General features: G+C 47.1%; 1 protein-coding gene across 3 annotated transcripts in view; it reads right to left on the reverse strand.

The window, feature by feature from the left end:
• The window catches only part of DAB2IP (DAB2 interacting protein), a 259,030-nt gene that overhangs the window by 127,891 nt on the left and 117,615 nt on the right, over positions 1 to 13,524 (reverse strand). For 2 of the 3 annotated variants that reach the window (XM_084821271.1, XM_084821267.1), the window contains exon 1: positions 11,191 to 11,670. The exons of the other annotated variant lie outside the window; for it this stretch is intronic. In XM_084821271.1, the coding sequence (XP_084677397.1) occupies positions 11,191 to 11,243 (53 nt within the window). In that variant the 5' untranslated portion in view covers positions 11,244 to 11,670. Of the gene's footprint in view, positions 1 to 11,190; positions 11,671 to 13,524 lie in introns of those variants that run through there. 3 annotated transcript variants of the gene reach the window in all.

Here is a 13,524-nt window from a genome sequence, read left to right on the forward strand (position 1 = left end):
GGGGAGATAGGATAGTGCTCTTCAAGGACTTGAAAGGTTGTCACAGAGAGGAAGGCCAGGATCTCTTCTCCATCACCCCAGAGTGCAGGACACAGAATCATGGGCTCAAGTGACAGGAAGCCAGATTCCGGCTGAACATCAGGAGAAACTTCCTGTTAGAGCAACATGACAATGGAACCAATGACCTAGGGAGGTGGTGGGCTCTCCCACACTGGAGGCATACAAGACAAGGCTGGACAGCCATCTGTCAGGGATGCTCTGACTTGGATTCCTGCATTGAGCAGGGGGTTGGACTCGATGGTCTTGTAGGCCCCTTCCAACCCTACTATTCCATGATTCCCCACTCAGCCATGAAGCTCACAGGGCAACCTTGAGCCTGTTATTCTCTCTCAGCCTGATCTACCTCACCGGGTTGGTGTGAGGATAAAAAATGAAAAGAGGGCCATGCATGCTTGTTTGGGCTTCCTTGGAGGAAAGACAGGATCAAAGGCCATTTTTAAAAAGCAAACAAACCTAAATGAACATGTCCTGAACCCCCGAGAAAGGTCTCCGCCTTTTCATCCAATGAAACACACCATATGAACACAGGACAGAGGAAGTGGCCTTATCCTGGGTCAGATCACTGGCAAATCAGAGAAATCCGCAACGGATTCAAATGAGTTTGGATTTATGTTTATCCAGCCTGCGTAGTCTGCAATGGACTGGCTTTTTCCAAGTTGCATGGATTCTGTGGACTTGCGAACTTTTTTTTTACGGTTGGGGGGGGGATTTGCATGAATGTGCACTTAGACAAGTGGAGTTAAATACATCTCCAAAAAGCCCCCTTGATTCTGTCAATGAGTGGTTGATGGACAGTAAGACACCTGATAATCCGTGAAACACAGACAGAATAGATTTAACACAATCCGTACGTCCCTAGGAAGGGCAGAGAAGGGGAGTTTTGCTGGCTGTGCCATGATGGCGCTCACGGTCCATGGGGCCAGATCAACTACAGCACAACTTAGATGGCTAGATAGAACCTCCATGTTCAGGGATAATCTACCGCTGGATGCCAGTTGCGGGGGGTGGGGAACTGCGACATGAGGCTGCTAACTTTGCATCCTGTCCAAGGGGCTTCCCAGAAAGAGCTAAGAAAGGTAACTGAGATGACTCAGTTTTAAAAGTGTGTGTGGGGAGTGGGTGGGGACAATGGAGGAGGGGTTAGAAATCCAGAGTCTTTGATGACTGGGTGTAATTTTGAAGCAGCCCTTCTGTGCTGGTGTATTTTTCTGTCCATGGACAGATAGGCAAAGTGCAAGTAAGGAATGCCTTGGGGTTGGATTCACTGTTACGCTGAGATGGGACAAGCACATCTGTCCATTTCAGTTTCTCTCAGTTTCTCATTTTTCCCAGTCTTAACCTTGGTTCAGCCTGAACTTTGAGGATATTTTTTAAAAACTCTGCATGAAAATTCCTATGCAATTTATCTATGCCATTTTGCCTAATATACACATTTTTTTTTGGCAAACAATTTTCTAAATATGAAAGCCTGGCCAGTGTGGTGCAGTGGTTAGAGAGTTGGGCTGGGGCTGGGGAGACCCAGGTTCAAGCCCCCACTTGGCTATGAAGCTCACTGGGTGACTTTGGGACAGTCATGGACTCTCAGCCTCACCTACCTCACAGGGTTGTTGTGAGGATAAAAAATGGAGGAGGGCAGTGTAAGTCGCCTTGGGTTTCTTGCGAAAGGAAAGAATGCGGTATATAAATGTCATAATAAATAATTTAAGGGCACAATACCATGCAAGTTTAGATAGAAAAAACTCCTACAACTCCCAGCATTCCCCCCAAAGTCCTTCAACTCCCACCATTCTCCTAGCATAGCTGGCCGGGGCATGCTGGGAGGTGTAGGACTTTTTTCTGTCTAAACATGCATACGATTGTGCCCTAAAAACCCCAATGCATTCTAACTGTCATTTTCACTGTTATACACATTCTAGCATGCCTATTTCCCCAATTCATTTTCAGGTTGCCAGAAGACCTGCAGCCCTTGGGTGGTGGTGGGGGGGTCCAGGGGTGAAAATGGCCCCAACAGACCTCCTGGTGATGCCCATCTCTGTAATGTACCAGCTTGGGCAGTGCAAATTTGGTATGTTCACGTGAAAATGTCTCCCTATCCCTGGTGTTTCCAGCTGTAGCTTAGGTCCACGCACACATGATGGATGATCTGTCCGTAGCTTCCTCTTCCTCCGACAGTCCCAACCGTGATGCATCACATCATTATCACTATATACACTAATAGCACTCATTTTCCAAGTGCCTATCTTAAGGTAGCTGGAATGGCACCACCCACCAACAAGAGGGAAGCATCTGCAGGCTTGTGGGGGAACCCAAAGTTTCACAGAAGTACAAAGAACTTTAGGGGGAAAACAAACAAGAGGAGGAAATATCTCCCCAAACTGCCCAGTGAGGGCATTGAATGCTGGATGACTATTGGGCAGAAAAAATGGAGAAGCAGTGAGGAGGGGGAATGGAATGGCATCGTTGGAGAGGGCATGTTTGGCTGGCTGGCATCTCGAATGGGTGCGCTTCACACTGCCACATTTTGCTGCAGGTCTTGTTTGGAGTACGGTCAGACTAGCACTAGCAGTTGGAACACCTGGGAGGCTAGGGGAAGGGGCACACGTCATTGCTGGTCCCCTGCTTTTTCCATTTACTGTGGCCAGGCTCCGCTAGAGGAGGGACCAGCTGTGAACCCCCTAACCTAGTGAGAACTCCCCGACCCCACTTACCTGTCTTTCAACCAGGCTGCTGTGGATCCACAGAGCGCAGCCAGACCAACATTGGTAGAGTGGCGTATCTTTATTTTCATCGCTCTGTTCCTCTCTATGTTGTTCTGTACTTGTTATTTCATGGTAATGTCGCATTTATCCCACGTGTATGGAATGGCTGCTTTTGTCTTATTTGAACGGATTGCTGTGCTTTGCCACAAATTGCCCCCCCCCCCAACGCTCAGTATTTTGATAAGTTAAGGCTTATTGTGAACCACTTTGGGATATATGAAGGAGGTATCACTGGCAGTGGTGTCGGGGAGCCAGGGCTCGCAGGGTCCAAGCGCCCCCCTCAGGCTTCCCTGCCCCCTCTCAGCTTAGCTGCAATCCTCAGGGGTGCTGGGGGAAATGAATTTTCCTGGCAACAATATATCATTCCTTGTTGTAACGCAAAGAATTTTGTTGAGCTGGATCAGCACAGCTGCCTGCATTTTTGGCCTCTCTTTGGGGGCATGGCTACAGGGACAATCATGGTGAGTGTCTGCACTTCAAAATTCACCACTACCCCTCAGATTACTGGGGACTATGATGGACCAGGGCAAGATAGGTGGAAGGACAAAGGGCATGATGGGATTGGCAAAGAAGCCAGTGCATGCATTTCCTGACCTGTTCTCAGTGGGGACGGCAGTGAGGTTTCTCCTCCTTATTGGGTCTCATTCTGCCCTGCTATCCACTCCTTCCAGATCTCAGTTTTATTTATTACCTTTATAATTACCTTTCTGTACTGCCCAATAGCTGAAGTTTGACTAAGAGAATTTCTCAAATTTATTCTGGAGTTGACGCACGCATAGAGTGCCATGGCTTTTGGTTTCTTCAGCTCATTTGCGTCTCCCCACACCCCTAGTGCAACTGGAGCACATGTCTACATTGATAAAACACTGGGGGGGGGGGATCACAATAATTATGTGATCAGAGACAAAGCTGCACTACGATTCTGTGCTGTGTTTTATTGATGTGCGCAGGCACTCCTCTTGCATGGCAGTAACACCTCCCCGCAAAATATCCGTAGGTTTACTTCCTTTGCAGCATTTTTCACCAACACACAGAAGTGTGCACATAAAAACACTGCACAAAAAGCCTCAAGGTGCAAGCACATATATGGCCACATCAGGATTGCTTTTGCATAGTGTTTTATCAATACACAGAGGCGTACTGGCAATGTAGAGGAAGGGTGGGGGGAAAGAGGAAAATGAATGGAAGAAACAGAAAGCTATAGCGAACCGACCCACGCATGAAATGAAGAAAGCTGGGGAGTCGGTGGGGGCTAACCATGAGTGAATATTTGTGTAGAAGGACTGTGAAATCCATTCAGTTCTGCTGCTCAGAACAAAGTCCTGGACTGAGATCTCTTTAATTCTGTGTCTTTTGCGCCAGGATCTGGTTTGTGGATTTTGAGGATCTAGACCCCCTCCCCCCCGAAGCAGATCCTAGAAGCTTGAAGTCTACCCACGACTGCTCTAATGCATTGGTTCTAGTTTAAAAACCAAATTGTTTTGGCTCTCCAAGAACTGGGGTGTCAGACAAATCTGTAACAGATTAAAATGAGTTTGGATTTCTATGAATTCGACCTGCAGATTCTACTGGGGGTGGTGGGTTTTTTTCCGAGTCACACGGATTCCACGGACTTGCAGACTAGTTTTTCACTTTTGGGGGAGATTTGTGCTAATTCACATTAGTGCTAATTCACATTAGCTAATGCGCATTTGTGCAAGTGCACATTTATGCTAATGCACAGTTGCGCTAATGCAAATTAGCACAAGTAGCAAGAAATTCTGGCAAAAAAAATCCCTGATTCCATCAATGAGCTGCCAATGGAACAAAAGACACAAAACACAGGTTTAACAAAATTGGTACATCCCTACAGGGGAGAAATCCAGATGAGAACGCCAGAAGCACTTCTCGTTCTGAGGTTGCCTTCACACTGCCCCTTTTGCAGTGCCGTCCTAGACAGCCACTGACAGCAGCTTACTGCCAAGGTCTCTCCAGCCTCTCGAGCTCCTCAGATTTTTAACCAGCAGGGTGAATTATTTCACCCCAGCAGCCACGTTGCTCAAGGAGCACATTCGCAACGCAGACTCAACGTGATCTTTTCAAATACTGCAGTGCCTCCAGGATCCTGCTTGGTGAGGAATTATCAGAAATTCAGAAATCCTGGATAACCTTCAAACACCACCTTTACTGAACTTTGTAAAGGTGAGGCAACTTCTCCCCATATTGAACTAAAATTAGAATTTTTCCTCCCCTCACTAACACAGACTTAAAAGGCACCAGTGACTCTTTAATGACTGTGCTAGAGAGAGATGGATGAATCAGTAAAGGGCCGAGGGTCTCCTCTTTCAAGCAGTAAAACTTCGGTTTATTTTTACCTCTCTGTAAGGAGAGAGAGAGAGAGAGACCCTCTACTATTTTCCAAGGTCACTGGGAGTTTGCCTGAAACAGTTTTTTTTAAAAAAATGCATGACTTTGACTTCCGAAAATACAGACACCTATTAACCCTAGAACATCTGCTTGAAACTGACTGTAATTAGCAAGGGAGAGAAGAAACACAGGTTTGAGGGTGGAGGAGGAGGTGTGTGTGTGTGTGTGTGTGGAGAACACCTTTTTGTGAGAAAAAAAGCTTGGGAAAAAAGCTCAGTTCTGGCTTTGAATGCAGAGAGAACAGGAAAGTAACTCAGTTGCTATTGCTAATCCCATGAGGCTCCTTGCAGATGGAAATGTTCAACTTTGCATTGATTGTATTTTGGAGGTGGGCTGGGATGGGGATTGCTGGCCTCGATTTAAGCCAGTCATCCCCAATCTGCTGCCCTCCAGGTGTGTTGGACTGCAACTTCTATCCCCAGGGGATAGAAGTTCTGGACAGTTCTGGGCAGGCCTAGAACCAATAGGTGGAAATTGCAGGGAAGTGGTAATTTCCCTGCAGTGTCGGCTCAACATTAGGAGAGACTTCCCAATGGTACAAGATGTCTCGACAGTGGCACAGGCTGCCTCTGTCTGGGGTGCTGTACTTGCAAGTTCATGCATGATCCAGGGGGATGGAGGAGCAGAGGAAGCTGGTGGATCCAATGTCAGTAGGGTGGTGAATCCATGTTTCAGCCAGAACCAGTCAGAACTCTAAAGGAGCTCTCCAAGGTGCAAACCAGTTCTGACTGGTTCTGATTCACTGTCTCACTGACATCGGAGCCACCAGCCTCCACTGCAGACTAGACGACCTCCGAGGCCTCCTCTAGGTCTAAGTCTCTAATGATCTGACCTATTCCAAGACAGAGTCATCAAACCGAGAACTTATAGCTGAAGGCGACTCATAAATCAAATAAACACATAACCTCCATCCCAGTACGGGTAACGTATTCTAGCCTGCTCCTGACATTCCACCCTTCCCAGCGCAGGAAATACCTACATTAGTCATTTCAGTGAACTGCCTTATAGACAAAGAGAAGAGTGATGGTTAATTCCATTGTCAGCTTCCTCCTCCCATCTCATATCAGCAGAAGGAGTCATTAGCTGTGTTCGTCCCCCAGCAAGAAGGATTACCTGCTATTTCCTGTCCAGGGGAATCTCCTGGGGTTATGGTCCTGCCCTCCCAGGTAGGGTCTATACCACACCATCCAGGCTCCACTCCACTAATGTGAGGTCGGCACATTCCTCTGGCTCCCAAACTGTTTCTAGGGCAGTACTAGCTTTCCTTGGAAGCTTATTGGCAAGTGGAAAGATCAATACTGGCAGATACGGGAGCCCAAATGTCATTTGGCTGGCCACTACCGGTCTCTCGCTGTCTTTTTGGTGACTGTTAGCAGTGTGGCTCTCTTTACTTTGTTTCTCCTCTTTTCCCATAACTTGTACATCTTGCTGCATGACATAATTTCCTTCCACATCCCTTCCCCTATCCACCTCGGCTCTCTGCCAAAACTGGTAAAAGCCTTGTCAGTTTCAACACCATGTGTTTTTTTCCTTCTTTAAAGGGGCAGGTAGAAACTGACATCATGAAACTGACCAGAGATGCATGGGAATTGCATCCAATTCTCCAAGATGTGATGTCAGTGGGGCGGTGAATCTGCTCCGGGTTTCAGTGAGAACTCTAACTGGATAGCTTTGCACCTTGGAGAGCTCCTCTAGAGTTCTGACTGGTGCTGACTGAAACCCGGAGTGGATTCACCGCCCCGCTGACATCAGAGCCACCAGCCTCCACTGCCTAGGTCCATGGTTTCCCATTCAAATGAACAAAGCAAGCTTGCATTTGGGAACAAAACCTTTGCCTGTGTGACTCCCTATCCTTGTAAGGATCGCTAGCCAGCTGGGCAAATACCTCTGCTTGTTCCTCCATCAGTAAGCCAGTGTGGAATAGTGGTTAGTGTTGGATTAGGACTTGAGAGACCCAGGTTCTAGTGCCCACTCAGCCACAGAGCTCATTAGGTGAGTTCGGGCCAGTCCTGAACTCGCAGGCTAACCTACCTCACAGGGTTGTTGTGAGGAGAGAAGGGGGACCATACAAGGTGTCTTGGGTTCTTTGCAAGAGGGAAAAAGGTGGGATATAAATGTAATATCCATCAATCCATCCATCAACCTCCCCTGTCTCCTCACCAGCCGGCAACCTCATTTCATCCCCGTTTGGTTGGACTTCTTGGCTGAGCTTCTCACCTATGATTTTCCGCTTTCCCAATCTTAAGATTGGTTTGTCCCCTTTCTACATCCGTTTTAGAACTGTCATTTATTTTTGGATAGTTCACCAAAAATTCATATGCATTTTTGCTTGCATTTCTCTGAATGAAAATATTTTTGTATACAATTTTGCCAAATGTATTTTTGCATGCAATTTTCCCTAACACAGTGCATTTTTGAACACCACATTCATGAATATACTCACTTTTGTGCACACTTTACCCTGCTGTACACATTTATGTACATATTTTTTTTATCAGAAAATTCCATCACAAAATTTGGAAAAGCGTGAAGTTTGAAGGATAACTGAATTTTGGTTCACAAGTAGGTTCGAAAGTGTGAAATTAAGTAAGTTTGCATTAAAATAGGGCAGCAAGATTGTTAACAGGAACTGGGCAACATGGTTATATTATGCCAGTACCTTTCTATCTGCACTGGGACATGCCCCCACCAAACGCTTCTCCAAAACTGAATTTGACCCTCGAGCTGAAAGAAGTCCAGCACCCTGCCCTAAACAGTTTGCATCCAGCAAACTTTACTGGCCATTAATTCTCTCAACTCCATGTTGCTGAGAAACCTACAAGTGAGGAAGAGGTGGCGGTTTGATCTCTGAAATCAATAACCCCCTGTAGTTAGGCAAAGAACATGGTCTATAATGGGAGCCTTACAAAGACAAACGGTGGGGTTCGGCTGTAAATTTAGGCGGCCTGCATGAACGCTTCAGGTTTCAGATGGAAACACTTAAGGGTTTGGGGAACATTAACAGTTCAATCCATGCAATATACATGTTTTAAAACAGAGAGTAACTTTATTACGGAGGATAACTTCCCTATGTGGATTTATGGGACTCTTTCTTTCTCCCAGAGTTCTCTCTCTTATTCAATCTCAGCTTGTTTTATTGCCCTCAGGTAAACTCCAGCTGGTGGCATTTACTGAAGTAATTCTGCTTAAGTGCAGCTGTGAAAAACATCCCAGACTGGTTTGTGTCCAGCACCACTTCAAAAGGCGGGGGTGCGGGGTGAGAACTCTCCTCCCTTGCCTGGCCCCCAAATTGCTCTCTCTTTCCCTTTCCCTCTCTCCCTCTCTCCCCCTCATATCCCTCAATCAAGGGCCACCTCATACATTTATTTAAACATTTTTGGACTGCACTTTTCTTAAAATGTAGCCCAAAGTGGCTTACATCAACATCACACAAGAGAACCACAAATTGTTTACACACACACACACACCATTCACACTGCAATAAAAACTGAACACTTTCTTCCAGCACGCCACAGCAATTCACAGGTGCAAGGATATCTGGCTGAAACAAAAGGCAAAGGGCTCACCCTCCCCCTGGATTGAACCACTTCATGCTGCAGGTGGGGGCTGCATAGTTAGAATGGTCCCCTGTTGGGTTGTGTGTGTGTGGACCATTCATGTAGAAAACTAGCATACTAGGGAGAGAGGTGCCTTCTCCTGGACATACTGTGTTTCTATGTGCAGAGAGGTCTCTCCTCCTCGTTCCAATAGAAAGCATCCACAAATGAGATGCCCACCTGCAGCCTGAAGTGGTAAAGTCCAGGAAAAACTTGTTTTCGCTGGATTAGAACTGCCTTGCTAGATAAGAGCAAACGTCCACCTAATTTAGTGTCCTGTTTTCCCACAGTGGCCAATGAGTTGCTTTTGGGAAGCCTGTGATCAGGGCAAGAAGGAAGGGTGGGTGGTGGGAATAACTTTCCTATCTTTGTCACCAGCACCTGGTATTTCAGAGGTATACTGCCTTTGTTCATGGAGGCTCTGTGTAGGTATTGCATCTCATAGTCATTGACAGAGCCATCTTCTTTGTGGCTTTTTTTGTGATGAGAAAACTTGCTCGAAGTGGGCTAGATGAAACAACGATCATGTGGATCCACAGTTGGCTACAGAATCGGACTCAAAGAGTGCTTCTCAATGGGACCTTCTCAAGCTGGGGAGAGGTAACGAGCGGGGTACCGCAGGGCTCAGTCCTGGGCCCAGTGCTCTTCAACATTTTTATTAATGACTTGGAGGAGGAGGTGCAGGGAATGCTGATCAAATTTGCAGATGACACAAAATTGGGAGGGATAGCTAATACTTTGGAAGACAGAAACAAAATTCAAAGTGATCTGGATAGACTGGAGTGCTGGGCAGAAAACAACAGAATGGCATTTAATAGGGACAAATGCCAAGTTCTGCACCTAGGAAAAAGAAACCAAATGCACAGTTACAAGATGGGGGATACGTGGCTCAACCACACTACGAGCGAGAAGGATCTTGGAATTGTCGTCGATCACAAGCTGAATATGAGCCAACAATGTGATGTGGCTGCAAAAAAGGCAAATGCTATTTTGGGCTGCATTCATAGAAGCATCGCTTCCAAATCCCGGGAAGTACTAGTTCCCCTCTACTCAGCACTGGTTAGGCCTCATCTGGAGTACTGTGTCCAGTTCTGGGCACCACACTTTAAGAAGGATGCAGACAAGCTGGAGAGGGTTCAAAGGAGGGCAACAAAGATGATCAGGGGACTGGAAACAAAGCCCTATGAAGAGAGACTGAAAGAACTGGGCATGTTTAGCCTTGAGAAGAGAAGACTGAGGGGAGATATGATAGCACTCTTCAAGTACTTGAAAGGTTGTCACAGAGAAGAAGGCCAGGATCTCTTCTTGATCATCCCAGAGTGCAGGACACGGAATAATGGGCTCAAGTTACAGGAAGCCAGATTCCGGCTGAACATCAGGAAAAACTTCCTGAGTGTCAGAGCAATACGGCAATGGAACCAATTACCTGGGGAGGTGGTGGGCTCTCCCACACTGGAGGCCTTTAAGACGAGGCTGGACAGCCATTTGTCGGGGATGCTCTGACTTGGATTCCTGCATTGAGCAGGGGGTTGGACTCGATGGCCTTGTAGGCCCCTTCCAACCCTGCTATTCTATGATTCTATGATTCTGTGCTAGGTTTATGACTAGCTACGAATATGATAGCCTAGCGGGCCCTCTAAGTTCAGAAGCAATCTGTCTCTGAATACCAGATTCCAGGGACAGATAATATGGGGAGAGGGGGTTGTAGGGTTCCTGGAGGCACATGGATGGGGCTGCTGCAGGCAGACAGGGGTGTCGGCCTTAATGGCTCTTTGCCAAGAATTTGTCTTTGGCAGTGTTGGTGGGTTATGGATTTGTGCTGTACCAAAAGGCAGCAACATTCAGGCAAGCTGGTCATCACGGCAGTGCAGACACACACATCCCCGTGCACTAATGCACTCATGGCGTGCCTGTGCACCAGCGCCACGCCATTCACTGTTGGCAGAGGGGGCCAGCCCACAGCCCATGAACACAAAACTGCACTTGACGAGAATGGGGCAGTTTTGGAAGGCAAGGAGGGTTATGTATGCATACGCTGGGACCTGCCAGCCTGCCCTCCCATCCCCAAAGAGTACCACTCCAAATGAATGGCAACAAACACGACCGAGTGGTGGGCAGAACGGAGCGTCCAGCACAAAACGAGACACAAACAAGCGCGCCAAAGATTCTAGAGGTAAGACCATCCAATGCACAGGCTTCCCTACGAGTAAACCCCATTCAGTGGCGAGGCGGACTTCCAAGGATACATGTGTAGGATCAGACTGCCAATTTCCCCTTTAAACAGCTCCCTTCGCTGCTCCAGGTTGGGAGGAACACCTCCCAAAATACAACCAAAAGCCAGAAGAAGAACAACGGCAAAGAGAAACTACCTGGTGGGCAGCCGGCCCTTCCGGCCCGAGGGGAACTGCCCTCGCCAGCACATTCCTCCAGGTGTTTTCCGGTCTGGAAGAAGGAATGGGCCACCGTCGGGGCCTCCCAGTTCTCTCCAGGTTTGTATTCCACCGGCTTCTCGGGCAGAGCATTGAGGGAAGCTCTGCAAGCATTCAGGACTTCTTTCCCCTTGGCCCAAGAACTGTGCAAGCTCCCCCAAGCCGCTGATCCTGCCTTTCGTCAGTCCACAGCCCGCCCTCGAAAAATATTCCACCACCTCCTCATTGTTGACGCGACAGGAGAGGGCGACAGCAATGATGAAACCATCTTCCTGCGGCTTATCTTTGGGTCAGCCGGGACTCTGGCAAAACTTTCACACACCCCTCTGCCGATTTATGGATGGGGTTGGGGATATGGAAGCCTCTCTGATGGCTCACGCCTCATGCCTCCCGCTCTCTACCTCAGCGTCCCCTTGCTCTGTTCTTCCCCTCCTCCCTCCCCAGAGCTCCCCGGGGGCCTGGCTGCAGAACCTGTTTGCAGTCCCAAGGCTCCAGCCCTGGAGCATCTGCAGTGATGATAACAAACAATGCACTGTTATTATGTCTACAGAGCCATCTGCATACCTGGCACTCTGCTCAGAGCCACCTGCCCCAGCCTGGGCCCTCTGGATGTGTTGGCAGGGTGGCTGTGGCTCCTCTTTCACAGAGGACAACCCTCTATTTGAAGGGCAGTCAGAGGACTGCTCTCTGTCGGAAGATGTCCTCTGCTTGAAAGGCTGTCCAGTCAAAGTCTGGTTTAAAGAGAAAGAACCCCAAGGAAGGAGAGCAGAGCAGGGGCCTTGGAGGTGCCCACGCCCAGTTTTAGCATCTTCTTCACAGCCGACAGGGCAGGCACATGGGTCACCGGTCCATCTTCCTCACAGCAACAAGATCTATTGGTATTCTGTTTCACTTAGAGCAACTATTTCCAAATTGGCACCAATGCATTATTGCATGCAATTCTGCAATAATATATATTATTGCATGCAATATACATGCAATAATATATATTATTGCATGCAATATACATGCAATAATACCTTGCAAAAATAATTGTAATAATACATTACAATATACATGCAATAATACATTGCAATAATAATATAATAATACATTACAATATACATGCAATAATACATTGCAATAATAATATAATAATACATTACAATATACATGCAATAATACATTATTGCATGTATTTTTTTTCCTTGACTAGATTTCTATGGTGCTCTTTATAACAAATCACACACGCACACTAGGCATGGATGAGAATCTCATTTTTGCTTGCAAAACATGTGAGCGTGCCTGTTCAAAGCCCCAGATGAAAGCACGAGTACATGTCTGCCAAAAATATTCGCAAGTTGTTGAACACACGCTCATGTTCATCTCATTCCCAATTCCCAGTTCGATTTGTGCAAATTTCCTAATTTGCACAAATTTCCTCAGCAGATCGAATCAGCCCCACTTTAGTTTATGAAGGACACCTGCACAAATTAGGAGATTTGTACGGATTTGGGGAGATTTGTGCAAATCTCCTGTACAACCACTGCTCAGTTTGCACACATTTCCTGTTCATGCAGAGCAAGGAGTGATCGCAAGCGTGACCGAGGATCAGGCATGAGACAAGTGGCAAGAGGATGGTCAGAGAATCCTCGCTCTCTCCATCACGGTTGTTCACCTATCCCTAATACACAGCAATACAAAACAAGCAGTAATAAAGCAATACTATTAACTCTAAAAAAGCCAAAACAAAAATCTCAAATCCAACCAGCAGGGAGATAAAACATACCAAAGACTGTTTAACAAAGACAATACTCAAAGACCTCATCCAAAGGACTCAAAAGGCCTCAGTGAAGAGGTGCGTCTGAAGCAACCAGTGAAACTGGGTTACTGAAGATGCCTGACACATGTCCAAAGGCAGGAGTTGTGCCATAATGACAGTGCTGCAAACAAGAAGGCCCTTGTTCAGGTTACTGCATCCGTATTATCTACATGCAGCACCCTGAGCAGCCCCCACTCCAAAGAGCGCAAAGACCAGGTTGGTATATAACAGGAGAGGTATGTGCCAGGAAATCTGAGTCTAATTTTGCCCTCCCTTTTGCTGATAAATATGGGGCCACTCTATCTGTTGGACTGCCATGTCCATCACCCCTCACCCCAGCCAGCATGGTCATGGTGGCTGGGGATGATGGGAATGTTAGTCCGACATATTTGTACAACTCCAGGTTTGGGAAGGCTAATATAGACTCACAGAAGCAGCAAAGATGCTTCCCCCAAAGAGCCTACAAGCCAAAT

The sequence above is a fragment of the Heloderma suspectum genome, chromosome 14, assembly GCF_057233095.1.
Source record: "Heloderma suspectum isolate Gila_16-S chromosome 14, 16-S_ref, whole genome shotgun sequence".
In the NCBI taxonomy this organism is placed as follows: Eukaryota; Metazoa; Chordata; class Lepidosauria; order Squamata; family Helodermatidae; genus Heloderma; species Heloderma suspectum.